This window comes from Brachyistius frenatus, unplaced genomic scaffold, assembly GCF_029030835.1.
Source record: "Brachyistius frenatus isolate BFR_SWC_R1_liver_20210118 unplaced genomic scaffold, ASM2903083v1 Contig_95, whole genome shotgun sequence".
In the NCBI taxonomy this organism is placed as follows: domain Eukaryota; kingdom Metazoa; phylum Chordata; class Actinopteri; family Embiotocidae; genus Brachyistius; species Brachyistius frenatus.
In genome coordinates this window covers 1,172,417-1,199,633 of record NW_027210694.1, presented here as the reverse complement: position 1 = coordinate 1,199,633, position 27,217 = coordinate 1,172,417, and the positions used below count along the sequence as shown (strand labels likewise).

Here is a 27,217-nt window from a genome sequence, read left to right as displayed (position 1 = left end):
CCTCAAAAACACTGAAGGTTCATTTGCAGTATTTAATAACTTTGAAATGGAGTCTGACAAACTGTCGGGCGTGCGAACCTGAAATAAATAAAACAGGACTGATCAAAATCGACGTCGTTTGCCGCGCGGCACTTCAGACGGAACTGTATAAAACACGCGGGCGGTTGCCACGGCAACTGGCGATCATCCTCTCCACTCCGGCGATCCCCCAAAAAAGTTGAGGCAACGGTCGTTTACGGCGCGACCCGCGGCCCTTTCCTCGGGACCGCGCTTCTTCTTTTTTTTTTAAGCCGGACGGTACATTTATCTCCGTCCCGCGCGCTACTTACGTCCTCTGCCGCGAGGCAGCGGCCCGGATTAAATGATCGGCCTCTCGTTCCTCATCCAGAGGAGTTTAGGAAGCAGGAATGTAAGAGACGCCGAAGATGTCACCGTTAACAGACCTGAGCCAGGGGGGGAGAACAAAAACAAAAACACGACGGACATCTGAGTGGAGCTAAATTAGCGATTTGACGGTTTCCAACCCGAATCCAAAATAAAATGTGAGCTTAGGGTTGTTAATGTAATCATCTTCTCACTGCAGACGATACGTTATACTTCACTATTTACAGGACTTTAATTGAAAGGATATTATATCAGTTCAAACGACACTTTTAAACACCAGTAGCTTAGCAACAGTGCGTGGTTAAAAGTTGTTTTTTTAGGTACTCGTCCGTGTGTGTGTGTGTTGGGAGAATTAACGCTTCGTAATATCACAGCACACTTTAATAAAGACGATAAACAGAAATCTGTGGGGGTTTTTTTGGGGGGTGAACGCCGCTCAAAGCTCTCCGCACTATCTGGAACTCTGCGAAACCGGGATGAAGATGGTTATTAGCGACCCAGTAATGAGCCGTTCGTTATCTGGCCTCCTCTCTTACCTCCAGTTCTCATTCGTTCAGCCTTTTTTTCTTTTTTTTCAAATCTCCGTCTTCTTCAATCTTTCAGCTTGTAATAGAGCGGATGGTGTAAAAAGGCGGAGTGATATTTACTAGCGATGAGCAAGGTGCGCTTTTATGTTCGGCCGACCAATCGGATCGCTGCGTTCACAGGCGAGAGTCGAGCGTGGAAGTCTTCGGCGCGTCGCAAACCGGGCTCGACGCTCGTGAGAAAGAGGGAGGGGAGACGAGGCCGGCTGAAGTGCCAACGTAAAGGTTTATTTCTAATCAACAAAGGGTGAAAGGGCGGAAGGGGGACGTCAACCGAACCGAACCGGGAGACGTGGGGCCTCGGAGAGAGAAAGGGCGACAACGAAACCGGGCCGGTATTTGTCCACCGCGCCGACCTTCGCTCTGGGTCCTCCGGCTTCCTCCCGCCATCCAAAAACATGCATCTCGGGTTAATTGGCGATTCTACAAGTTGCCTTCAGGTGCGAATTGAGAGCGTGAACGTCTGTATGCGTCGGCCCTGCGATGGACTGGCGTACCCTGCCTTCGCCCCAAAGTGAGGCCAGGGTCGGCTCCGGCCCCACCCGTGGCCCTACATGTAGGGAATGGGATGGATGAAAATTGAATGATAAGTAAACCCCGAGAGGTGTATCCAGCTCTCCTTACGTCCACGGGCGGAGGGAAAATAGATCGAGGAAGACGGAGTGCGAGCTGGTGACTGTTTGGTCTCACGAGGATGTAGATTCTGTGACTGATGTTGTTGTTGTGAGGAGTGCCGGTGTAATCCAGACTTTAGAGAGCTGAAGGTGGCGTCCTCTCATCCATTAGTAGACGAGTGACAGGTAAAGGTGGTGTCATCAGCATAGCGAGAGATAACACCATATTAAGAGGGGACAAATCCTTAGCTACCCCTCGTTGTCAGTCGTTGGGCAATAACAGCTTCAGACCCTTAACTTTTGGTTGCTGAATTATTTTTTTATTACATGCACCTGCAGAGCATCGACAGTTATAAAGACACTACGGAAGCTTTTCAACAGTCTCAAACAGTCAACAATCGTTTATAAAGGCACAAACAGCAAGTTGAAAGATACTCCACTATACAATAGACCAAAGTACATTAAAAAAAAAAAAAATACAACCTTTTACAATTACAGCTGCACTTACTACTGCAATTACAGCACCAAAAAAATATTTACTATATGACATCTACATCGCAGAAAATACTGCACCGCTACCGGCTCCAACGAGGCAATTCAGTCATCAAACAGCATTAACGGAAACACCTGTGTTCATGCAGAAGGACTCGGCCTGAGTGGAACAAACAAATACTGTACCTGAGTAAAGCAACACTTCAACGGATTAAAATTAAAAAAAGGAAAATGAATACGTTAAAATGCCTTAATGGACCAAAAAAAAGGAATCAAGACAGGTTTAAGAAAGAAAGAAAGAAGGGCAACTACGGTTTTTTTTTTTTGTTTGTTTTGTTGTTGTTTTTTTAAAGGAAACAATCGTTACTGCAGCAAACAAATTTACATTTTCTGCCGACTTTAAACCTCGTTTAGGCACTTGCGGTAAATGAGCTGTGACAATGACAACCAGCAGGGGGCCCCGCTCGTGATCGCTGCAGGTATTCCTCATGATTGGGTCGCCCCAGCAGTTTGTAAATCCACTTTTAAATCCACCATAAATTCAAATTATCTGTTCGCTATGTTTCACCGTTGGCTACGAAAGACCAAATCCAATTAGAAACGCGTAATCAAAAAGCTGCGATATTCCATTTTGACTTGTAACATAACGTCTGAAAGTCCCATTTTCATGGGTGAGGAGATGAATTTGACTTTTTTTTTGTACACGCATGTATGTTTTTTTTTTATAGGCTGTATGGAAAAATGGAGAAATTGTGTTAGTGAAATTTAGTAGTTGGCAGTTCAATGGGGGAAATGGGAAATATGTGATGATGCTTACATAACTGACTTTATTTTGTCAATAAATCTCATGCGGTTTGTTAAACTCTCTCTGAACCCACAAACTAACGCACGATCGAAGCTTCTACTCCACATACGTAAACTCAGATAAGTAAAAAAAAAAGCTGTGAACGGTCCGTGTCGTTAAATAATAAACATTAAATTACATGCTGGTGGGTTACACATTCATAGATTCCCACCTATTCCACCTATTTTTTATTTTTTTTTAAACAAAATTTTAACATGTACTTTATATTTTCTTTAGACTTTTGCATATTTTTCTCTGTGCTACAATTAAACTACAAAAAAAAAGGGTTGTTTTTTTGTTTTTTTTACGCTTTTTTTCTACAATACAGTCAATTCAGAAAATGCGGTAAAGATGTAAAAAGAGTGACAATCAGTGGAAAACTTTCCTTTTTAACCGTTTGCTGTTTAACATTCTCCAAACAACACTGGCGGGATGACGGTGACGGTCAGCGGTCCGGCATGCTACGAAGTTAACACTGATGTTCCTCTGCTTGCAACTTAAAACCCGACAGATCCACCCGGATGTGGCACCGGCGAGGTAACAGCTTGCACAAAGTGCCTCTTGTGATATTTTTGGAGGAACGGCACGCAAAACGGAGAAACACGCATCGGTCACGACGGCAAAAACAAAACAAAACAAAAAAAATCGGACTCCGGAGGACACACTGCCGAACACGGAAGAGTCCGACCTCGGTCAGCATAGTATCGTGCGGGCGCTCGGTGCTTTTCGGCGGCCCGCGTGCGGCCTCAGACGCTGTTGGGGTTGTAGCAGAGCATGTTCAGCTGCAGGTTCTCGTCCCAGTGTCTGAGGATGATGAAGAGCTGGTTGGCGGCCGACTTGACGGAGGCCAGATCTCGGCCCTCGGGGATGTCCTGCTCGCTCAGCCACATGCTGGCTTTGGCGGCCACCAGTTCCCACTCTATGAAGTAGCTGGCGGAGCTGTGCTCCAGCCAGGCGAGCGCCACGGCGGTGGCCCACAGCATGCTCTCCGGAACCGGCGTCCTCTTCGGCACGCCGCCGGGCGACGACGTCTCCAAGCCGCCCCGGCCGGAGCCGCGTCCGCCGTCCGCCCGGGGGAGCGGGCACGGCGGGGGCTCGGTGGCGGACGGACCGGCCGCCGACGAGGAGGGGCCGTGCTCCGTCCGGGCGCTCCTGGACGGGTGAGGAGGGCCGTGGACGCCGCCCGCGGTGTGCTCCGCGGGTTGCCGGTACGCGTCCGGCTCGAACGGCGACCCGCAGCCGTCGTCGGCGCGGCGGCTGCCGGAGTGGGACGGGTGGCTCAGGCTGCTGCGGTGGCTGCTGAAGGGAGACGTCCACTTCAGCTTGTCCATGGGGACGTTGATGGCTTCGCACAGAGCCGCGTCCAGCTGGAACGCACCGCTGGCCAACTGCAACGACACCTGCCGCCGGAGGAAACCGTTAAAAAGTTGGACACAAAACGGGAGTTTTTTTCCATTTTATATTTTACAGCTTTTAATCTGCAGTGTCTTAATTTTCTAGCTGGCAGTTTTGAGTTTGTTGTTTTGGGTTGTTTTTTTTTTATACATGAAGAGAAGGAACATTCTGCACCGCATATTTTAACGGCAAGTCTTCCATTGGCTGCTCCGATCAGCAGCGTGCCGCCGGTCGCCTTCAAACGCATTCCTTGTTAAAAGGGACGGGGGAAAAAAATCGTTCTCCGTCTATCTTTTGTTTCCGCAGCCAGTCCTGTGTGACAGACGTTTGGATTTCCATTGAAATTTGGAAAAGCGCAGAATAATTCATGAACAAAGTGTCACTGTTGTAATTAGAGCTTCCTCCGAGGTCCCGGTTCTGGGACACGGTGGGTTACGGTCTCATATTAAGCATTAAAGACGCTTCTTTGAGAACCGTTTTATTCCGTCGCCGGAAATGTATTTTTGTCAAGGCAGAAAATTAGGATTCGTAGTTTGCTTTCGCGCCAGTTTGGAGAAAAGAAAAACGTCTTGTTTATTGCGTGGTTCATGAACCCTTTGAACACCAAATGATTTTAAGGGTAATTTCACTATCTTCACTTCTAAGCTCATAACTTGGTCATAATAGCAGCTAACCATTCATGCTATATCTTGTTTGTTTTTTTCAGGACAGTCGAGGCTATCAAAATATTTCATCATTTTATTAGATAATACCTAGAGATTTTTTTTTTTTTTTATATTAGCCTTTATAGCAAGGGGAAAAAATTGTCATAAGAATTTTTTTTTTAATTTTTTTTAACATGTATCTCACTATAAAATATTGTCCATAGATATATCATTTTATAGTTGTGTAGAAAAGATGGTCTAGAATCTAGCAATCTCTGAACCATTTTTGTCGGGTTATAAAGGGTTAAACTCTCCATAATAATAATCATAATCATAATCATAATCATAACAAGAAATATAAAGTGCTATTTATTGTTTAAAATGTTAGCAAAATGCCATTTACATAGTCATGTGTAAGCAAGCTATAACGTTTTGATGTGATCTGATTCCACGGCTGTCACCTCTGTATTATTTTCTCTTCATCTATTTATTTCTATGAGAGATTGAATTAAAGAAAGCGGCAGGATTTAGGTAGGAAGTTCAAACTGGTCTCCAACAAATAAAACGCGAGGGGTCGACAGAACCTCGGCGTGTATAGATCTGCTGCCCACCACGGGAATGTAGTCTTTGTTCTCGTTGTCGCTCTCTCCGATTGAATCGCCGGACTTGCTGTGAGACCGACACATGAATCCTTTGGCGGCTCGAGTCAGGAGGCGAGTCCTGCTGAGGGCCAACCTGACGGAGGAGAAGGGCATGGAGACGTGACTAACAGTGGACGGGACGTGCAGCACGCACCTCTGCTGGGTTTAATCTGCTGCTTCTATCGGGACAGAAAAGAAACGGTTTCTTTTAAATAGCCAGGTACATTTCAAGATTTACACATTCTGGAATCAAATGAGGGGAAATGAAGTTTTGTTTTGTTGTTGTTGTTTTTTTAGCCGCGTAGGCTCTGGGGATGGAAATGTTGTTTGTCTACACGGAAACATCTCGATGACTGCTAAATGGATCGATGTGAAGTTTTAAGGAGAACGTGCGCGGTGCCCCGAGGTTTTTTTTTGTTGTTGTTGTTTTTTTGTGAAGTACCTTGAGAGACAGTGGATGGATTAGCTCACGTTCCCTTTTGGATTAACGTTGATGGTTTGTTAACTTTTTCATCTGGCGCCATCATCAGGTCAAAATGTAAGTTTGTTTAAAACGAAGGGCGTCAGCCTCGGCTTTATTTTGCATTTCGTCTAAATTAGTAAATGTTCGTATGCTAAAGCAATTGTAAACAAGGAAAAAAAAAAAAAAAGGAGACTGTCAACAAACGTGCTGATATCAGTAGAGAGGTCAAAGGTCATTTTTTTCTTACTTTAACTTTAGTCGTTTGAAGCGGTTTGGTTTCAAATATATCAGATGTACAACAAACAACAATAATATGTCAGTTTTTACTGAATTTTTGAAGGCAAATTGTTTATGCAGACGTTAAACTATCACAAGTATAACAACCCATTTGTGTTAATAATAGAATATTTTTCCGTGTTTTGCCATGTTGTCAAAAATGTCGTAATCGCAGAAGTACCTTGAAATGTTATGATTTTATTTTAAAGTCGCGTTGCGCACCTCTACTTTGCAGCTGGGTTAGATGCGTTACCATTTTTTTTTTTTTTTTAACTTTATGCCATGATTGGTCAGCTGTGTGGAAGTGATTCAAACTTCTTCTCTCATTATTCTCTAATCTATTTCTGTCACTTCTAAAGTGGAAGCGCCATTATCCCAGATTTGAATCGCTCGTGACATCGCGCCCGCTTTCTTTCCTTTACTCCGACTGTTTTTCAGCCCGCCGAGGCATCGGCACGTCGTACAAACCACTTATTTTCTCGCGAAAGAAACCCATCCCCATCTACAGCCTCAGAGCCGCCCGCCAACTGTCGACCCTTTTGTCCTATTTTTTTTTTTTTTAAAAAGGAGAAGAAATTGTAAATCACCATTACACAGTTACAGCAGATGATGGAGCCCCTGTTGTCCTGCTACATTAACCTCAAGACAGCATGTTCTCAAAGCCAATATCAGCTGACAGGAATAGATAAAGATGGAGATGTTTCTGAGCATCGTGTGCCCTGAGGCGGCACAATTAAAAAGCTGACGTCAATGTGTTTGCTTAAGCAGCGGAACCGCAGCTACAGCACATTTATGCCGCCGGCCGTGCCGGCAATCACTCACCTGGCGGAAAAAAGGCTCTCCACCGACTTCTGCGATTGGTCAGAGGTCACGGACGGACTCCTCTGGGAGGCTTAGGAGACAGTGAGGCGGAGGCAGAGGCACAGTTAGACGAGGGAAGGAGAGGAAACAGAGCCACTGGGTTTTCTGTCACTTTGCTTCACACAATCAGGAGATAAAAAAAAATTAAAAAAAAACACCCACTGAGGAGGAACAGTGGCATCAGAGGACAGCGGCTGTCTCTCCTCGCCTGGTGAAACCTTGTTTTGCGTGTTCGCGCCCTCATCGTCGTTTCCTGCCGGACGGCGTTTGTCGATACGCGCCGCGAAAATCGCCTGGACTCGTGTCCCCGCTCGCTTGAGAAGAGGGGCCTGGACAAATGGCAATCAACTCGTGTTTCGTATTTTCATGTCGCCCGGACGATGACGACCGGCCGGCCAGACGGTTCAAGTCGAAAGGTCGTCGCGGCGGGAAATTGAGGGCGACGCTGCAAAATTCACTGGACCGGACTGAAGTGTCACACTCACCCTCTGTGAAGCCGCATCGCTCCCAGCCGGAGGAGGGGGGCGGGGTGCCGCACGGAGAGGCACCATCTTCTCCATCTGAGAGGATCATCGCAAAGACAATAAAATCAACCATCAGTTTTAATTTGCTTTGAATTCTTCTGAATCTGCCGAAAGCATTCCTTCTGTCGGAAAAAGATATTGTCTGATACTATTGGCACGCATCTTCTTTTTTTTTTTAAACTGGCCGTTCCCAGCAGATGCTCGAGCGCCGTGCTTCGTCTCGGCTCCTGCTGTTGCCATGCCACCACTGAAGAGACAGCTTTAAATGCTTGTTGCTGAAGTTGAGAGTGTTTGTATGTTTTGTGAGTGTAAATCAGCGCACGGCTTCCTATGAGCTGGACATTGGAGCCGGCGATGTCGGACTGCAGGCTTCAAACAAAGGCGGCTTTGAATTGGTAGAAATAAATGCATATTGAAGGATAATAATATATCCGTTGACCGTACCTCAATGAAAGACCTCTTCTACCTTCCCCTGCAGCTCTAATCATGTCTCTTCTACTTCATCTCTTGTTGATTATTGATCCAGGAACTGGAGCTCGGTTTGTGATTTTGTGGGTTTGAAATGTGAGCAAAGAATAATAATAATTTAAAAAAAAAGAAGCAGCCTACTGTTGGGCAGCAGGACGTCTTCGATTTCCTCTGACATGCCGCCAGACTGAGAGCGCCCGAGCCCGATGGAGTAACCTCTGTTCTTCCTGCTCCCCGAGCGAGACCTGGAGTCTGAGCCTCTCTTCTGACCTTCACCTGGAAACACATGTAATCACAGTTCAGTCTGAAATATGTCATCAATCCACAGGTTAAAGGAACAGTTAGACATATTAGGAAAATAGTCGCTGGTCACTGAATTCAGCAAATATAACATATTTTAAAGTTGTAAATATTGATTATTTGTTATTTTAAAATGAGGTAAAAGCTCAGCTACATTCGTAAATGTTACTAAACGTGAGTAGCCCTTGGGCATTTTCATTTTGTCAAAGTAGATCTCAAAGTCTGGTTCAAATGCCTTGTTTCATCCAAGAAACACTCCCAAACACAAAAATAACTCATTTAAATGACATAAAACACAGAACAGCTGTAAACATTCCCACCTGAGAAGCAAAAAAAAAAAAAACTGAAAACAGTTGCTTTGATTAGATTATAATTATAATTGATTTTATGACATTTTAATGAGATAATTGTTTATGCTCAACAGATTTTAATTAGTGAGCTTTAGTTAGTGATTATTCTTTACCTTTACAGAGCCATGCTTCCTGTTCCTACTCCTATTGTTGTGCTCAGCTAACCTAAACTTCATATTTGACAGACATAAATGGGAGTGGCATTAACCTTCTCATCGAAGAAAGCAACAACAAAAAAAAAAAAACGTGACACAACAACAATTAGTCCAGACGACAACAACAATAAACTATTCCAGATCGTCCACATCGAAGCCGTATTACTTACCGGGGTTTATGTATTCGATGCATGTCTGCAAATACTCATTAGTGTCCAGGTCGATGGGAACAAACGCTGTGTATTTGCTCAGTATGTTGCAGGCTTTGCTGGTGTGGATGGCATACAGCTGGTACTTCCTGCCGGACCCTGTGAATCACAATAAGCGTGAAACTGAATGACACGATATTACACAACATTGAATTTTATTTACACGGTATTGAATAGCATCATTCAGACGTAAATAATTCCTATTTAAATCAAGCACAACATAGAAATGCGGTGTAAACAGCTCGCCTGGCTGCATCCAGAGGGAAATAAATCCACCAAGCAGCAACCTGTAAATCTCACTAACCAGCATGTAATTTCTTTCATTCAGGGGATTTTGGCTTTTTTTTTGTTTTGTTTTTTTTGACAGAGCCAGGCTCATAGTGCATTCATGAGCAACTGGGAAGTGAATAATAAAAAGTGAAACAAATAAATAAATAAATATATATATATCCAGTTTTGTATTTCCTGTTTTAATTTTAAAATATTGCTCGCCTCTTGTGCCCGTTTTCTCTTTTTTTTTCCCCCCCGCCTTTTAAAATTTGTCCTGCCTGTTTTTTGGACTCGCCCGTGTCTCGTTACCTCGTCAACACTCTGTACATTAAGGCTGCGTTCAAAGGCTGTTATCCAAGTTATGAAGACAAACTCTACGTGACTAAAATGACCTTTTTTTTTTTTCCCTGCTGAAGCTCACCGTTTGGTTATGAAATACACCCTTTTTACTTTTTGAACCCCCTTTAGTGTTGTGCGATTGGCTCCTACTTTCCTCCATTCGTAGCAATGTTGTGTCAACATCCCCCCCCCTTTCTCCCCCCCCCCCCCAAAAAAAAAAAAAAACAATCTTCCTCCAAACATAACATTTAAATCCCACGTTGGCGCTCACCGTGCTCGATCTCACACTCCTTATCCCACATTTGCTCGAAGTCGTGAATGATGGAGCGTCCGGCCAGGTGGTGGAAGGTCTCGTTCCACAGCTCCTCGTGCACCTTCTCCTCGCGTTCCCGGCCGTTCAGAAAGGGCTCGATATCGAAGAGCACCTCCCACTTCATCGGTTTCCCGCACAGCAGTCCGGACACCACGGCCTTGCAGTCGACTCGGTGCTGCTTGGCAGCGCCCAGGTCTGACGCTTGGGTCTCCTGCGGGGTTTCTGCTTGACATAACTGGTGTCCGTAACCGTCTGAAAACATCACAGGAGGGAGATTTTGATTCCTGAATGCGTATTCATCAGTCGCTCTGCGTGTTGCATTCTTATTTCCTCAGAGCTTATTACCTGCCGCTGCTCACTTGGGACTGCATTTGTATTAAATTCGTTCATTTCCTGTTTCCAAAGAGCTCAGTCTGCCTAAGTCGCAACTCTAATAACCGTTCCCTAAAAATTCGACCTCTTCTGATCCATCTCCGAGATAATCTTCCGTTTTTGTCCACAGATATAGAAAAACATTTCCTGTTTTCCTTGCGTCAGTGTTTCCAAGTGTCACCTTAGATTTAGGACGTCATTTTTAGACTATGCTTAAGTTGCTGTGAATCCCAAGGTTAAAGGAATAATTAGACATTTCAGGAAACATATGTCGTACCAGCCAACAGATGGTTAGCTGAGCTTAGCATAAAGAGTAAAAACAAGCACAACAATGAAATGATATGCGGGCCCTCGCACGCTGCACGTCGGGGATCCAGCGGGTCGGGGCCGCTATATTCCCCTTGCAGCTTTAATTGTTGTTCCTGTGTCACAGCGAAACATCAAACTTAGCTCAAAAATTCAAAATGGCAGACTTTCTGTTGAGTTGACGTAATGGTGCACTGTAACTTTTTTGTACGTCTAGGTGCGATACACGTGTCCACCAAATTTCGTGCATGTAGGTAAATGGCATCTGTTTAGGGAGCGCTAGCGAGCCGTTAGGCCACGCCCACTCGCAACTCCACTAAAATACGCTTTTTTTTTTTTTTTTGCCGGGAGAGACGCGTGTAACAACTTTCAGGAGTTTTTGAGTATGATAAAGCCGCCAAAAATGCAGTTGTTTACGGAGAATAATAACAATCGCTTGAATAACAATAGGCGTAGGTACAGTAGGTCACGTGCAGTACAATTTCTTGGCCGGTGTTGAAGTCTGTTTCCCCTTAACGTAGCCTGAACCCCAAACATAGACTGTGTATAAAAAGTGGACGTAACTTCCGGGTCTGAAAAATGAGGCCGATGCGGAAGTACCTTAAGCTGCAATACCACCGGGTGCCACTAGAGGTTGGCTCCAAAAAGCATGCGGCTCCATAGACTCCCATTCAACTGGTCTTATGAAATACGTAGTCAATATGTTTTCTCCGCGAGTTATCTCGGTGTTGTTAGTTTATGTCACTCCTTTTTATTAGTTCTTCCGGCGGTCCATCTGAAAATAATCCCGTCGTGTATGAGAAAATAAGCCTCAAAAAAGACTTGTTTTTAGGGGCGTGTCTGTTTGATTGACAGGCCTTTCGTGCTGTTAGATTTCCGCTATTGGTAGATGGGACTTCAGTATCTTCGGAGGGCACAGTACAGGAAACACTGTCCAAGGGGGAAATAATTTGGCAAATAATCTCATAACATGCTGTTTTTACACAGTGAGAGATTTAACGTGTTAATAAATAAGCTTTAGAGGCTTTTTTAAAAGCCAGGCTGGCTGTCCTCAGTCTCTGTGCTAAACTCAGCGAAGCAGCCGATTCATATATTTGCAGGATAAACAGGATATTAGAGTTGATCTTCATATCTACAAAAAATTGATCAAGAGTATTTCCTAAAATGTCATACGTTATTCGATTTAACATTGTACTTTCATGTATTAGTAAAACCACAGTACTATTGAACAATGCCAAGCAAAGATCAATAAATACTGTGAAATGAGACAAATCCAAGATATTCTTATGAATCCAGGTTGGTTGCACTTGTTTTCTCACCGGTGTCTCCAGCGCTGCTGACAGACGGGGTGTCTGTGGACGATCTGGATCCGTCGTCCCCGGCAGCGTTGCGAGCCGCCGGCGTCACGATGCCGCTGCAGCCACCGCCGGGAGGAGGAGGGTTGTCCTGCGGCTCCGAGTCGGCCTCCCGCTGCGGGGGCAGCTCCTGCTGAGGCGGCGGCCCGTGACAGCTGCCGGGACGCCCTCTGGAAGATGTTGCACACAGGCTCTCCAGCTGTGGCTGAAAACAACGGAAAGCGATTGAATTTAAAACGCCCCGCTGCTCTCACAGGTTTAATAAATGTAAGGAACCGCGTTTAACAATTGTAATTTTGTTTTTTGTCTGTGTTCGCCCACGCTCAGGTTGCATGGAATCAAGCGATTAATGATATGAGGATTCTGCAAATTGTATCACAAACACAGCAACAGCTAACAAATTGTGTCATTATCAATTACTCTGGAGATCATTATTACAAAACAAAACAACCAAAAAAACCAGGAAGAGTATCCACCAGAGTCTTATTTTTTCTCATAAGGAGACGAGAACCAAAAACGCTTTAAAAACACATTAAAAAAAAAAAAAAGCTCCGTTTGCTTTGTACAATAAAACCGTTCAAAAGAGCGTGACGGGGACTGTTTGTTCCGTTTTCACTTTTAAACGAGGAATAAAAGTGATATAATAATGGTATAATATCCCTTAATAGAGGATATAATTTCTTCCCGGCGTACCAAATTCTGTTTAGTTACACCAACGTGCTCCCTCAGTAACATTCACGCCTAATTGCGATTCATAAATTTTGCCCTTCATTACGGAGAAGGGCACATTAGACTGTTCTTAATTACACTCCACTCCAGACGAGGGTCAGATGTGCTGCTTAATTTGTCAACACAGTCTGAATACAAAGATCATTTTCTAGATAATGACGGTTTGGCACCGTCATACAGATTCAGATCCTCCTGCCCGTGTAACAGATGATGGTTTTGTTTCTTGTGCGCACGCACCTGGTAGTCGTTCCTCCACTGCGCCTCGTGCTCAGCGCTCATGTGGCCGATCAGCTCCTGGACTTTGGTCCTCCTCAGAGGGTTCTTGCTGACCACCGAGCTCGGGTCACTGGGGGTGTAGACCTTCTTCCCCGGGTTGAAGTCGATGATCTGGTTGGTGCTGTACGCACGCCTCCTCGGTGATATCTTATCTAAACCTGATGTGTCGTCGTTCAAAGAGAAAAATACCAAAACAAATAACAATCCGTCACATAATCATCAAATTCAATAAGACTCCTCCTTTGAGTAGCATGTTTCTTGTCCATCATTTGAAAGATATTTTAAGTCTGGACTGTAGAGACGGAGAGACTAACACGCCACTAACACAGTGGGACTAAAAATAATGGTTCCGGACAATAGAAGTGATCAGTACACGGACAAGTAGGATTTTATGAACACACGAAGGTGGATCAATAAGTTCAGAGACTGCTGCTGTTGATCGACGCACAGCACCGTCATGCGCACAGAGCAGGAGGAAGTTATGACCCTAATGAGGGAATGTTACAAATTTCATCGCTTGATCATCATCGGTTAGAGAGTTGCGCACGCTTTCGATACCGGGATTTCTCCGTGGAAATGAGCAGATCAAATTTAGTGTCAAAACTCCCGACATCGGCAAAAGGAACCAATGAGCCGGGCGAGATGTTTCGAGTGACATTCGTGCGGGTGGGTTTTCTTTTGACATTTACAGGGCTGCGCACCGGGAGTTCTTCCTCCGTCAACACAGAGTTCTCCTTAAGGGAAAACATTCAGTGCAAACGACCTGAACCGTGGCACCATGGCAACAGGGGTTCAACAGGGAGGTGAACAGTCGTACGTATCGTGAGTCCCTACCCGTGGGGTCCTGCTCCGCGGCGAGAGGGCTGCGGTCGGTGGTGGCGTCCTGGTAGGAGTCGTACAGGGCGCCGCAAGCCGCCTCCCGTTGGGACCCCTGACTGTCCACGCCTGTTTTCATGGGGTCCTCTTCTTGAGAGTGGTAAAACACCGAGCTGGCCGACTCGACGGAGCGCATCATGCTGTAGCGCCTCCTCTTATCCTGCGGAGAGTTTGAGCAAGTGACGCTACGAAAACAAGTGCTTCAATAAAGGTTTGATTAAAAGCTTCGTCATTGTAGTTTTATCTCCCTTCGGATGGTTTAAACCCCTTTCAGAGGCAGCAGAGAGGCGATTTAAGGGAAATGATTCATCAAGCTGAGCATTAAAAAAAAAAAAAAAAAAAAAGAAAGTTCCCAACAGAGAAAATCCACATGAATTTCTGTCACGAGTCACTTTTTCAGCAGGTGTCTTACGGATTTGGGGTTGGCGTGGTAACGGGTGGTGTCGCAGACCACGCTGTAGCCAATCAGGCTGTCCCCCGGAAACAGGAAGGTGTTGCCCACCGGGGAGAGCAGCACTTCTTTGGTTTCGGGAAAGAGCCACTCGATGGAGATGTCGCTGAGCACTGGAGACATGGTTTTCTTCAGGGACTTTATCATCTGCGGAGTCAACACAAGACAGGCATTCAAAAACATAAAAGCCGGCCCCGCCCACGGCCTCCGACGAGCGCACAGAGCGAGCGAGCGGCGTCTCGTGGATATGATTTCCTAATTGGTATCAGTGGCAGACACTCGGGCGCTTAGAAACCGCCGCATTGTGTCCCTCCAGTGGCCCGTCAACAATAGCTGCAGCTGCCATTAGGAGCGACACGACACAAAGCTGCCCCGGCGGCGAGTACCTTGGGCTGCAGCCTCTCCCCGTCGGCCAGAAACTCCGCTGTTCCTTTGGAAACTGCCGCCAGGCTCTGCACCAGCCTCCTGCAAGCACTCTGCCCGATGCCGAACGTAAAACATCTGCAGAGACACATGAAACGCCGCAGCTCCGTGGACAGATCGAGACATGTACGAGCAGGGCAACAGGTGCAGGATGCGCAGAGATATGGATATACGACAAAACAATCAATTTTTGTTAAATATAGCTTTGAAAGAAATTCTGTATATTATCTGCTTTTTCCAAGAGTTCTCCAGGAAGGTTTGGCCGTTTATTATTTTACCATTTTTACTCACCGCTGAGCCGACTCATTTAATTCCACCAAGCTTCGTCCGATTGCATTTTTAATTAGATCAGATTAAAAACAGAAACGTCCCCTCCTACATAGTTAAAAATCTAACATGGATTTTTTTATTTTTTATTTTTTTTCCGCCCAGAGATTCTCCGTTGTCTGAGCTCGTCTCTCTTTTTGTTTTTTGGGAGCACGGCACGGTGATGACCCCAGAAGTGCCGACGACTCGGCCTTGCTCTGCGGGCCTACTGAGAGGCGGGAAGTCAATTATTTAGAGTCGGGCCGGGGATTCACGGTGCGAGACTTAAATGGCGGCAAAACAAAATGATTTCCCAGTGCAGCGCTGATCCATTGTGCCACCGGCGCTGACAGCTGGCACATGTTCACATGCGCCTGGGAGCTTTTTCGAATTCCCTTATTCCAGCTTTAACAAAAGCTTTGTTGTTGTTGTTGTTGTTGTTGTTGTTTTTATCTCAAATCGATGCTGCACGAATGTCGTTTTTCTGACAGATACCGTGTTGGACAGTGACACCCTATAAGCTACATGTTCCCGGATTTCATTTTGAGCGGATTACAGCTCCGTCACCAGGTGTTGCGTTTAAGCCCCTCACAAAACCCTGAGATGTGTTTTTTTTTTTTTTTTTTATATTGTGAACGAGCTCTGCATTTCCTATTTGCATAATGAGCATAAAAACAAAACGAATTTATAATCGTTTGTTTTGACACAGCATAGAGAAGCCGTTGCTGCTTCGCCGCCTGCTACTTTCTTCATGTCAGTGTGTGCTTTCCAACGTCCAAGAGGCATGAATCACATCCAGCGTGAAATGGGTCGTTGTGTAACGTCTTTAGAGGACGACGAAGGTCGCCGTGATGCAACGGTGACAATGTCCCCTGACGGCGCCGCTAAATGTTGACCTCGCGTACAGAGTGCGTTACGGCGGTTAACGCTTGCCTGATGTGGCGTGCGTGGCTGCGGACCAGCTCGATAACTTTTCCCGTGTTGCTGACGGCGCCGTCCGTGAGCAGGAAGAGCAGGCGGGGGTGTCCTCTGAACATCGGCTGCCTCAGGATCCAGGTGAGCGGGGCCAGGATGTTGGTCCCGCCCATGTCGGCTCGGATCTTCCTGACGTACTCGCAGGCCAGAGCCAGGGCGTCCTGGATGATGAAGACGAGGAAGAGTTACCGCAACGCTAACTCACCCAGCACACGGATTATTCTTAATATATATGTAGGTTCATCGCTTAAATCTGTAAATAAAATAGTGGTTATAAAAAAATTTAAAAAATCGCAAGATAATTAAAATTGCATCGAAAAGAAAATTTTTTTCACAATTTTGCAGAAGTCAGAATTTGAAGTGATGCAGAATAAGAAAAACATTTATTATTATTTTTTTAGATTTTACTGAATAAACCATTTTTTTTTGTTTATTGTAAGTAATTGTAAATTCATAACCATTTATTTTTTTGTATGGACCACAAAGTTTGTATTCAAGACACCCAATCTTGGATATTTCAATCAAATGTAAGTAAACAAAAAACATCTAAAATGCATTGAGCTGCAGTAACACTGGAAAGTGCAGAAAACGAAGCCATAATTTGCACTACAAACGTTCTGACGGTAATCAAAAGGGAAGAAATTGTGTTTTAATCCGATAAACTGACATTTTCTACATTGTGTGAAGCGGCCCTTTGATCGTACGGAGCTGCTTTACCTCCTCGTAGCTCTGGCTGGTCGTGAAAAGCGATTTGAAAGTCGACCCGAAGCCGACGACGTTGAAAAGGCAGCCGGGCACCAGGCTCTTGAGGATAACCACCATGGCGTCCTGAGAAGAAAACAAACAAACATTTAGGTTCCTGAACAAAAGATTCAATCAATAAAAGCAAAAAAAAAAAAACCTTCTGCTCATCAGGTGCTTTCGCGTCCAGTTGGAACTATTTGATCACTTCCTCTTGAACTACAGCGACATCTGTAAACGCGTGGCTTCACACAGCCGTCATTGCGGCGCAGCACATTTTCTCAAAGGGCAGAGTGGAGAGCAGCATCGGCATCATTTCATCCATCGCTGCCTCTTCTGCAGCAGGGAGACCGTTTCTATCTGGAAGATTGTACGCTTACCTCAAACACCATTCACATGAAGGGGCATGCAGGTGCATTTAGCAAAAAGAAAAAGTCACCGTGTGACGCTCCAGTTTTTTTGTTTGTTTTTTTTTGTGGAAAAGATCAGAGCTGAATGGTCATCGCGTCGCCTGCCGGGCTCACCGTGGCCTTGAGCCCAGACTCTGCAGTATCAGACACATCCAATAAAAAAGTCACTCTAGGTATTGACGCGAGCTCCCGTGAGGTCAGAGAAGACCTCAAAGGCCATCAAAAACCTAGCAACCGGGGGACATTTGGCGAATGCTGAATGACTTGTGTGATCAATGTCCTTGAGTACACACCAGCCGAACAACCACATCTACAGACCGCACGCGCGGTTTGGCTGCGAGCCTAGAAAACAATTTCACCGCCTCTCGTGGCGAATCGTGTATTTGAATGCATTCGTTTTTCATTTAATCTCTGTCGTATTTTGATTTGTTTGGTGTCGACTGCAATACTTTTGGTGGAAAACCTCCGTAAACTATAAAGCGACGGATATGCTGCGCAATTTATATGTAAATGGGCATTCAGATGATGAAATAGGGCCACGCTGGGGATTAAGATACCTTCACGCGGTTGATGTTGACGCCGCTCATGCTGCCGCTGCGGTCAATGAGGAAGATGAATTCGCCGTGAACCTTCCTCAGGTCGGAGCAGATGGATTTGAGGTCGGGGCAGAAGTTCAGCATGACCACGGGGTTGTGGAGGATGTCCTTATGGAGTCTCCTGTGAATCATATCTACCTGTAAAGACAAGAGAAATAAAAAAAAAAATTTTTAAAAATGACAAAATATTTTGTCAAAATAAAATTTTGCACAAGCAAAAAAAAAAAAAAAAAAAGACGCACAAAAAGACAAGCGATCAGCTCGATAGACAGAGAACATCAATTATCGTCCGTGTGCAGGAAAAGTCCACGTTCAATGTGCTGTGCCTTTGGAGTGTTTCCATAGAAACCCATTTGTGTGGCTAAGTGCTCTCTCTCCTCCTGTTTAGGTCTGCTGGTCACTTAACAAGCTCATCATAGGCGAGATGCGAACGGACGCGTGCATGACCGGGGGACGAAGTGGGGACGATGGCTCATTTGAAGTCTTCTGTCCTTTACCTCACAACAACGTCGTAAACTCGAAGGAACCGTTTTTTTTTGTGGTATTGTGGAGAGAAAAAAAAGAAGTTACTTAGGGATTACAAACAGTATCGGTGAACTCATAGTATTAAAAGCATCAGTAGAATTAGGAGTCCCCTGAAACTCTCTGTGGTCTGAATGTTTTGCTTCATAACAAAAGCATTAAAGTAGAAAGAAACTTACATCTTAGTAATTCAACACATCATTTTACACATAACCAATTGAGGTAGTGGATAAGTAATTATCTATCTTGGCTCGTAGATTTGGGGTATTTTGTGCAGTTAAATTGTCTTTAAAACAAGTTTAAATTGTTAAAATGAACAATAAAGCTATATTTCCCTTTGTATGTATCAGATTTTTGGTAAGTAGGCCGCATCGCATCCACTGAGTCCAAAAAAGTTTTTTTCAGGCAGCCTTCACTTCACTTGTTCTATTTTCAGAATCTAATAATGTCTTTAATAATGTCTTCAGATTTTGGAAAACGACTTACAAAGGATGGGCAAAGTGTCAACAACGAAAAAAATGAAATAAACAAAGACTCCTTTGATACCTTTGCAGAAATCTCCAATTTTTTTTGGGTTTTTTTTTTTGTGTGTGCGTTTTACAGGAGTCGATTCAACCCAGTCGTCATTTTTTTTTAAATACTTGGCGTTATATTGCAACATATACAGAAAAAATAATAATAACAATGCGACAACATCAATGCCAGCCTTCACAGAAACAGTGTTCGTTGCAGGGCTGTGTTCGCGCTACTGTGTGCCCTCGAAATGACATCGGTGTGATATTGCTGTCATCCGTTCAGGTTCGTGCCGGCGACACACTCACTTTCCTCTCGTTGCTGGAGTCCTTCTTGGTGGCCTTGATGAAATCGCTGCGGCCGTGAAGAAACTCGTCGTACTCCTCCTGCGTCATGTCTCCGCTCTCCATGAGCACGTGCGGCAGATGAGGCTCTGAAGCCGGTCAGGACAAAGACATTACTGTAAACCGTTGCAGGAAGATTATAAAGCACTTAGGCGAATGTCTGAAACTCGCGGCGTCGCGCGGGGGTAAAAAAAAAAAAAAAAGCGGGGAGCGTGGCGAACTGAAAGAACCGAGTTATGCTGTTATGCGCATTGATGTTAGAATTAAGGGCTGATTCGGTTATAAAGATTCAGTTTCACAGCTGCGGCCTCAGCGGAAAATAAAAAAAACCAACAACAACCCCAAATGAGCTCGGAGAGTTGAGTGAATATCTCTGGGATTTGGACTGTTGTTTCTTTTCTGCGCAGGCAACCATCAGGTTTAAAAGAGTTTATTTCTCCAACAAATGTCTTTGCGAAGATCCTAAATATAGCCTGGTGTACGCAGGAACAAACTCGTAGATAAATTCTGTATGTCATTTTTATTATAAACCATTGCGCAATTATTGTAGACCTCTGTGGACCTTCAATTAATTAATTTTGTCTGTTAAGCGACCGGTCATCTAACCATGTTCTGTTGTTTACCCAGGCCGTGTTTTAATGAATAATAAATAACACTCCCTTGTCCTCCCTTCTGGTTTTCATTCATGTCTTTCACAATTTGGCTGATAACTGTGAAACCGGTATTAATTTGCATCACATGCAATATCGAAACGTCTTTAAAAGACCCACCCCGTTTTTTTTTTTTTTTTTTTTTCATGCAGCTCATTTTCCCCCATTTCTTTGCTGGAGCTCAGCCCTCCATGTTGTGATTGAAACTGCAGCACCAGTCTGAGTTGAATTAAATTGCCCGGCACTGGCCGCGGGTCTGTTTTTGAACAAATCCTTCATAAGAAGCCTGTCGGATCGGTGCGATCGGGGAGGGTGGAGGGGTGGTGGGGGGGGTGGAGGGGGGCTCGTTTTTCTGCCTCCGGGAGACGGCTGGCCCACACATGTTGCGGGTCAAGGCGGCGGTTGGGGAAGAGACAAGAGAAAAACAACCCACAACACACACCCACACAATGAAATGACTCCTCTGGCATGTCGTGAATTAATAACGGAGGACCTTTTTCTTTTCTTTTCTTTCCCCGAGATGAGGGACTCACACACACACACATATAAACACACACACACACACACACACAGAGTAAGACAATGAATCATCTTTCCACTGATCTGATTACAGGCCAAAAATAAACAATTTCAAAATGATTGTACCTGAGAGTGGAGGAAAGAATGATTGCGGGGCCGTGCTGTGAGAGAGTTTGGAAGCTGCGGACCTACCGCTCGGGTAGATGAGGATTTTGACAGGGTAGTCGTAAGTGTACTTGTCAGCCAGAGTGACGACCACGCTGGTGGCGGAGCGGGCCAGAGGGTCGGCGTCGGCCCGGATGGCGTGAGAAGGGCTCTCCACGCCTGCACGGGGGGGGGGGGCATTTAACCACAGAGGATCAGCACAGGAGGCGCGATCGAAAGGTCTGGGAGGTCGTGGACCTTCACGAGTGTGCGGTCCACGTTGTTGCTGCCGGATCAACGTCAGCGACGGGCAAGACACCCGATTTGCTTTCTTGCGAGAGTAACACGAGAAGGGCGAATGAATTCAGCCTGCCTTGACGACATCCTCACGAAATAGTCGGCCGCGTCGCCTCCGTTAAACCCCGGCTTTTGTTGTGTTTTTTTTGTTGTTTTGTTTTTGTTTTTGTCCAGATTAATCCAACAATATAACGTGCTTGTTGGTGAGCTTTGGCAGTGCTAGTGCTTTTACACAGAGCCAGGCTAGCCGCGTCGCTATTTCCAGTCTTCGTTTGCCAGGTCGTCGTAGTTTCGCAGCTCTTTCTTTACCAGCGTTCTTGTTCCCTAGTGAGTTCCTTGTTCCCGGATTGTGTACCTTTGCCTGTTTGGACCGATTGCCTGTTTTGTTTTTTGTTTTTTGCACTGATAACCCGACACTGATTTTGGAACTCCTGCCTTTGCCCAAGTCTCAGTAAAAAAAAAAATTTTTAAAAAGAGTTTCCTGATCTGATCTCCTGTCTCTGAATCGAGCTTTTTGAGTCCGGTCTCCTGTCTGCTCCGTGGTGCGTCATTAACAGATCAGGCATTAGACTTATTGACCAACTCATGGCAAGAAAGCAAATAAGCATACATCCTTTTCACAAGTCTAGCGCTACTAAATTAAATGAAAATTGAATCAAAAACACACGTGCATAACTGTAAACACAAGTTCTGTGCACTTCACTCAGTCACAATCACAGCTTCTGACCGCAGATGGCAAGAAATGCTGTGGTTATGGATTTTTTTTTTTTTTTCCTCCAGGGATTAAATAACTGACTGACCTGCGAGGAGGTATGGAGCCCTTATCTCCAGCTGGAAGTTAAACTCATAATCCATGGAGTTAATGGCCTCCTCCTCCAGCAGCGAGGCCAACCACAGCTGAGGGGAGTTGGGAGTTGTGTCGTGAGGGCTCGAGGCACAGGTCTGTCTCTCCCGCCTAAAAGTGGCAAAGCATAATAATTTAACATTAAAATGGTAGCCGGCTTGAAAAAAAAAAAAAAAAATACACCACATTTAAACACATTGAACACAGTTTAATGTGCTTTTTGTCGCTTTTATGATTCATCAGGGTGCTTCCTTACGTTCTGGAGAAGTTTGGAGACAGTCCCTGCTCCTCGTTGATGGTCCTCTGCACCCGAGGCGTGCACACCGGCGGGGTCGAGACCCTGATGCCGCCGCTGGGCAGAGTGCAGAGCTCCGAGGAGGTGCTGACCAGAATGTGGACCGTCTCCATCGGAGGGATGATCCCGAGGTTAACCACCAACACCGTCCTTTCAAAGTCTTCGTCCATCACGATGTGTCCTGTAACACCAGACGAGAAGAGTAAAGAAACACGCTCTCAACCGTTGATAGTTGAATCTGAGGCCTTAAAGTAAGGGTCTTTTAGGACGTCCCTAATGCTAGACTAACTGTAATTCTTTTTTTTTTTTTGGTTCACAAATTCTGTCTATTTGATGCTAAAGTGTTGCAACAGAAGCCCTAAAGGGATGCTCTTCCATAAAGTTGGCAGAATAGTGACAGAAATTTGCATTTGCATCCAAGAACTGGACCCAACATTTCCCATAATCTATCTCCACTGTGATTTTGACATAGCGGCTCAACTGCGATACTTCAACCGTTACTATTTAATTATTTTTGGAAAGAAGCTGTAGACGGTGACTCATTATTTTCTGAGCATTAAAAACTCAACGCAAAATAACGTTTTAATGTCAGAATTTGACCCGTTTCGTCCGGTAACATCTAGAAAGTCTAGAAGAGCTGTATGACTGTTTTGTATGAGCCCTTTTGTGTGCATGGGGTCAACCGTAAGTGAGAAAAGCTCCCCTAGGCGCTACAATGGACATTATACATTATATATTTCACATGATTTCACGGGTTTAGTAGTTCTCCTTCAGACAAGAAAGCTGCCAGTCATGTTGGAGGGCTTTTAAACTTGGATTTATTAATTTTTCAGCCACTTTGACTTTGCCGCAACTTCGATATGTTATAATCGAGCCGAGATGACGTTTAACCTTTTTACATACAGTAGCTCCTTTGATTAATATACCAACGTAACCACGTTGGCTGGGGGCGCGTCAGTCTCACCGCTGCCGCTCTGGAGAGCTCCATTCGAGACGTTGCAGCAATCCAGGTAGCAGTCGTCGATTTTCGCCTTGTCTTTGATTTCCAGCGTTATAATTTGACTGGAGATCATAGCCTCGAACCCGACAATGATGGAATTTTCCTCCAGTGGATAAATGAAGATCCCTTAAAGTACAGAACAGAGGAAAAAGAAAAGACAAAATAAGGGGCAGAGGCAGCAAAACAAGCAATTACCTGCATCCGCTCAATAACGATGAATTCTACAACCGTCGGGGGTTTAAATGGATTGAAAGTGGCGAGAGTTCACGTAACGGGAGTAAACAAATTAGTCTCACTCACCCTCGATGGCATGAGCTTCAATATTCTCGTAGGTCATAGAAGCTGTCAGAGCCAGAGTGTAACCCCTGACGCAGGAAGTGATGTCAGACACACTGAGCGGCAGAGCGCTCCGGTTCTCCTTGTTAATGAGTCCAGGCATGGTGCTGGTTCGGGGACTCTGGTTTGAAAGGAAAACACGCATCAGTTCTTTACGGCGGAAACAAAAACTTGTCACGGCGTTTCACATTTAAATAAATAAAAGGGAAAATACGGGATAAGCCAAACGAACACGTCAATTAATGGTGGAAAATATACAAATGGCCAGTTGAGCAAACTTTTGATTGTTGTTTTGTAAAGTGGAGTATTATGGTATGTATGTGTCTGTACCAACAATGAACATTGTCCTTAATAAAAAAACAAATTTAAATGTATGTGTACGCTAAATGTATTTAACTATATAAGCAACCATTTAAGAATTGTCTATTATATTTAAAAAAAATCTAGGTCTAAAAAAAATGTTTTATGGGGATTCCATTACTCTAAAACAGTAACAAGGATATTTTTTTATTTTTATTTATTTCATTAAAAATACCAATATTGAAAAGTCTGTTTCTACTTCATAATGGCATTTTCTAGGTGACACTTTTATTTCATGCCAAGTTTTATATCACTGTCACTTTTTACACACTTATTTAAGTATTCGGTGTTGAAAGTTTGGGGCTCCATTTTTCTAGTTTTTGTTGTTGTTGTTGTTGTTTTTTACTGCTTTAGTCATTAAAAACACACCAGGGTCTCATCACAGACTTAAAAAAAAAAAAAAAAAAACAGTATAAGGTATTCATTCTCTGGATGTTACTTCACTGCAGCATGTTTTATTATGCCGGCTACTCCAAACTCAATCATCTCCATCAATATGATGTACAACCACGAAGCCTGTAAGGTGACACAGACGCGTTTAGCATTTGAGAGAAAGGTCAGGACAATAAAACTAATTGAATGTGGCATCATCGTCATCAGTATCGCAACAAAGCACCAGCGTAATTGGAGAAGCTTCAGCTACATTCAATTTATGCTCGGGGTGGGGGGGTGGGGGGGGGGGTTAATACAGCGTCGCTACTTATGTAAAATACACGGTGGGGGGAACGGGGGGGGGGGGGGTGTGCTTCATTGTTAATGCCGTCTTCTCCACCAGAAATCTCGGTTATGTGCTTGTCAAGGGTCTGCGTCTTGCTGCGCGCCCACAGCCCCGGCGCAGGGCTCGATAGGAAGCGTTATGACGAAAGCAATATCCATAGAGACGGCCCTGCTGGCAGACTGACCGGTAGCGCCTCTGGGAGGGGGGGGAAATGTGTGACGATGGCACTGACTGCACTTTAAACACACCGGTGCTCTCTCTTCCCTTCACACAAGCCAGAAAAAAATATATATTATAATATATATATATATATATCACCTTTAAAAAAATTCAAACTCGAGGCGCACCTTTCACGTTACAAGATGCTCTTCACGATCGATACCGAATCCGATCAGTCTTTCTAATAGTTGCATTCGGCACCACACGGTTATTTATGGTGAGGAAAAGGTCATGCGGATGCAATTGCTGGGTTGTTTTGTTGCCCGTCTCAACAGCGCCATCGTGCGTCCGGTTCGCGCTCAGACCGAGAGGCGAACAGGAATGCGTCTCTTTGTGCCTCCGTCAGAACATCCTCTCACAGCTGGATCACAGAAAGACTTGAGGAAAGAAACACATCAAGCACAGCTGGACTGCGAAACATCCACCGGCGGGGACAAAACAAACCCCCCCCCCCCAAAAAAAAAAACATGACACCAGAAAGGGATGATTTTAAAGACACTCAAAAATGCCAAATTAAAGAACCAATAAAAGCTTCTTGTTCTGTTTAAGTTTCCTTTAAAAAATAAAATAATAATTTTTTTAAATGACTCCACTTCAGTGAGCGTTCTCTTGGCAGTCTTCCAGTTTTTATATCAATTAGTGTTAAAAGTGTCAGTCCCACAGGGTGCTCCGTCACAGAGTCACTCTGCCACCCCTGCCAGCCCTACTGGGGGTTTAACTAAAAAGCCTCACCAAAACCATCGACTCTCCACATTTTCCCATCAGCATTGTCACGGTCCTCCACACTCATCAGTGTCAAAACAAGAGAGCAGATGCCACATGTTGAAGTGCGGGATCTGTTTGTACTGAAAAAATAAAAATAAACCCAGACACCTCACTAGGGCAGTTTTAATCATCATCTCACCAGATGAGCTTTTTTTTTTTTTTTTTCTTCTTTCATTTCAAACAGATTTTTAATTATAATTTTTTTTTTTTATAGAGGCATGTTTAATGCATGCATCATCAGACAGACACACAGCGGCGTTCAAAATGCGTGTCAGCATCACCTCGTCTTCTTACCTTTCATTTGCGTCCGCTGGATATTGCGGCGAGGGTCTCTCTCTTGTCAGAAGTCCACTTATCTTGAAAGATATCCTCCTCCTCTGCTGCGACCTCCCTCGGCTCCAGCTTTTTCTTCTTTTTTTTTTTTTAATGTGTGTGTGTGTGTGTGTGTGTGTGTGTGTGTGTGTGTGTGTGTGTGTGTGTGTGTGTGTGTGTGTGTGTGTGTGTGTGTGTGTGTGTGTTCTTCTCTCTCTCTGTGGCGTAGAGGGAATCTGAGTGCTGCCACAGGTGGCAGGAGCTACACATGCAGCGGCCACATCGATAGTTAGACAGCGGAAAAGGAAAAAGAAGGGGGAAGCTGCTGCAGCGGCGGTTCAACTGAAGCACAGCAACATGTGGTTACAAAAACTGTCTGTCCTCTCCTCTTCCTCCTCCTCCTCCTCCTCCTCCTCCTCCTCCTACTCGCTGTGTAGACGCTGGAGTTTGGGAGATAGAGGCTGAGACACAGGGTCCAACCCCAACCCCCCTCCCTCCCGCCCCCCCCCCCCGTTCCCCATTCACAGCATCAGCACCACCCACTCACTCCAGCCCTCGATGACAACATGAACCATTGAGGTATCCTTTTTTTTTCTTTTTTCTAACAGCTAAAGATCAGTGTGTGTGTGTGTGTGTGTGTGTGTGTGTGTGTGTGTGTGTGTGTGTGTGTGTGTGTGTGTGTGTGTGTGTGTGTGTGTGTGTGTGTGTGTGTGTGTGTGTGCAGCAGCAGCAGCAGATGGGTGTGAGGGCGAAGCATATCTCACACACACACACACACACACACACACACACACACACACACACACACACACACACACACACACACACACACATCTCCGTCATATCACCTCTAATCTCCCTCTGATCGGAAAAGCCCCTGGTGGGTTTAAAAAAAAATTAAAAATAAAATAAATAAAAATCCATCGTGGGCGTTCGGCTATAGTGTCCCGTGTTTTGTGATCACTCGGTTTGATCCATCTGCTTTTTTTCTGTGTGAGGTTACCATGACAATTAATATGTGTTTATAAAATCCTTGTGGCAATAGCTGTGAACGTGTAGATGGCGTCTGTCTGTGTCTGTGTCTCTGTGTGTGTGTGTGTGTGTGTGTGTGTGTGTGTGTGTGTGTGTGTGTGTGTGTGTGTGTGTGTGTGTGTGTGTGTGTGTGTGTGTGTGTGTGTGTGTGTGTGTGTGTGTGTGTGTGTGCGCGCGCGTGTGGGTGGGTTGGCTGAAGCTCAACATCCGCCTCCAAATTGAATTAACCTGCAGCCAATAAAACTCCCCCCCCCCTTCCCTCCTCTTCCTCCCCCTTCATCCTCTTCTTCTTCAATCGCTCCCTCACTTTCCCTCTCACAGGAAATAATGAGACTAGATTTAGAGTTGTTGTTTTTTTTTTTTTCATCTAACAATGACTCCCATTATCTGTTAACCATTATTTCT

The 27,217-nt window shown here is 44.9% G+C and overlaps 2 protein-coding genes across 7 annotated transcripts in view; one reads left to right on the top strand and one right to left on the bottom strand.

The window, feature by feature from the left end:
- Positions 1 to 26,252, top strand: part of mul1 (mitochondrial E3 ubiquitin protein ligase 1) — a 36,310-nt gene extending 10,058 nt beyond the window's left edge. Inside the window, exon 6 of one of the 5 annotated variants that reach the window (XM_069710950.1) lies at positions 26,218 to 26,252. The gene's annotated coding sequence lies outside the window, so the exon portion shown is untranslated. Of the gene's footprint in view, positions 1 to 5,895; positions 8,193 to 12,135; positions 12,223 to 18,330; positions 18,700 to 22,018; positions 22,164 to 26,217 lie in introns of those variants that run through there. The other 4 variants (XM_069710947.1, XM_069710949.1, XM_069710945.1 and 1 more) reach the window with 4 other exon arrangements.
- Positions 2,430 to 23,551, bottom strand: vwa5b1 (von Willebrand factor A domain containing 5B1). 2 transcript variants are annotated; one of them, XM_069710864.1, is made up of 21 exons: positions 23,371 to 23,551; positions 23,035 to 23,196; positions 22,032 to 22,251; positions 21,732 to 21,886; positions 20,683 to 20,814; positions 19,286 to 19,410; positions 17,904 to 18,080; positions 16,913 to 17,023; positions 16,154 to 16,356; positions 14,878 to 14,992; positions 14,453 to 14,638; positions 13,999 to 14,200; positions 13,126 to 13,322; positions 12,124 to 12,364; positions 10,085 to 10,378; positions 9,166 to 9,303; positions 8,332 to 8,466; positions 7,684 to 7,758; positions 7,160 to 7,229; positions 5,569 to 5,692; positions 2,430 to 4,318 (listed from the first exon to the last, which is right to left on the bottom strand). In XM_069710864.1, the coding sequence occupies exons 1-21, from the start codon at positions 23,549 to 23,551 to the stop codon at positions 3,665 to 3,667; spliced, it is 3,897 nt and encodes a 1,298-aa protein (XP_069566965.1). In that variant the 3' UTR covers positions 2,430 to 3,664. The 2 variants fall into 2 exon arrangements, with proteins under 2 accessions (XP_069566965.1, XP_069566964.1); XM_069710863.1 differs by having other exon boundaries at positions 20,617 to 20,814; positions 23,371 to 23,509.
- Positions 26,253 to 27,217: the final 965 nt, after the last annotated feature.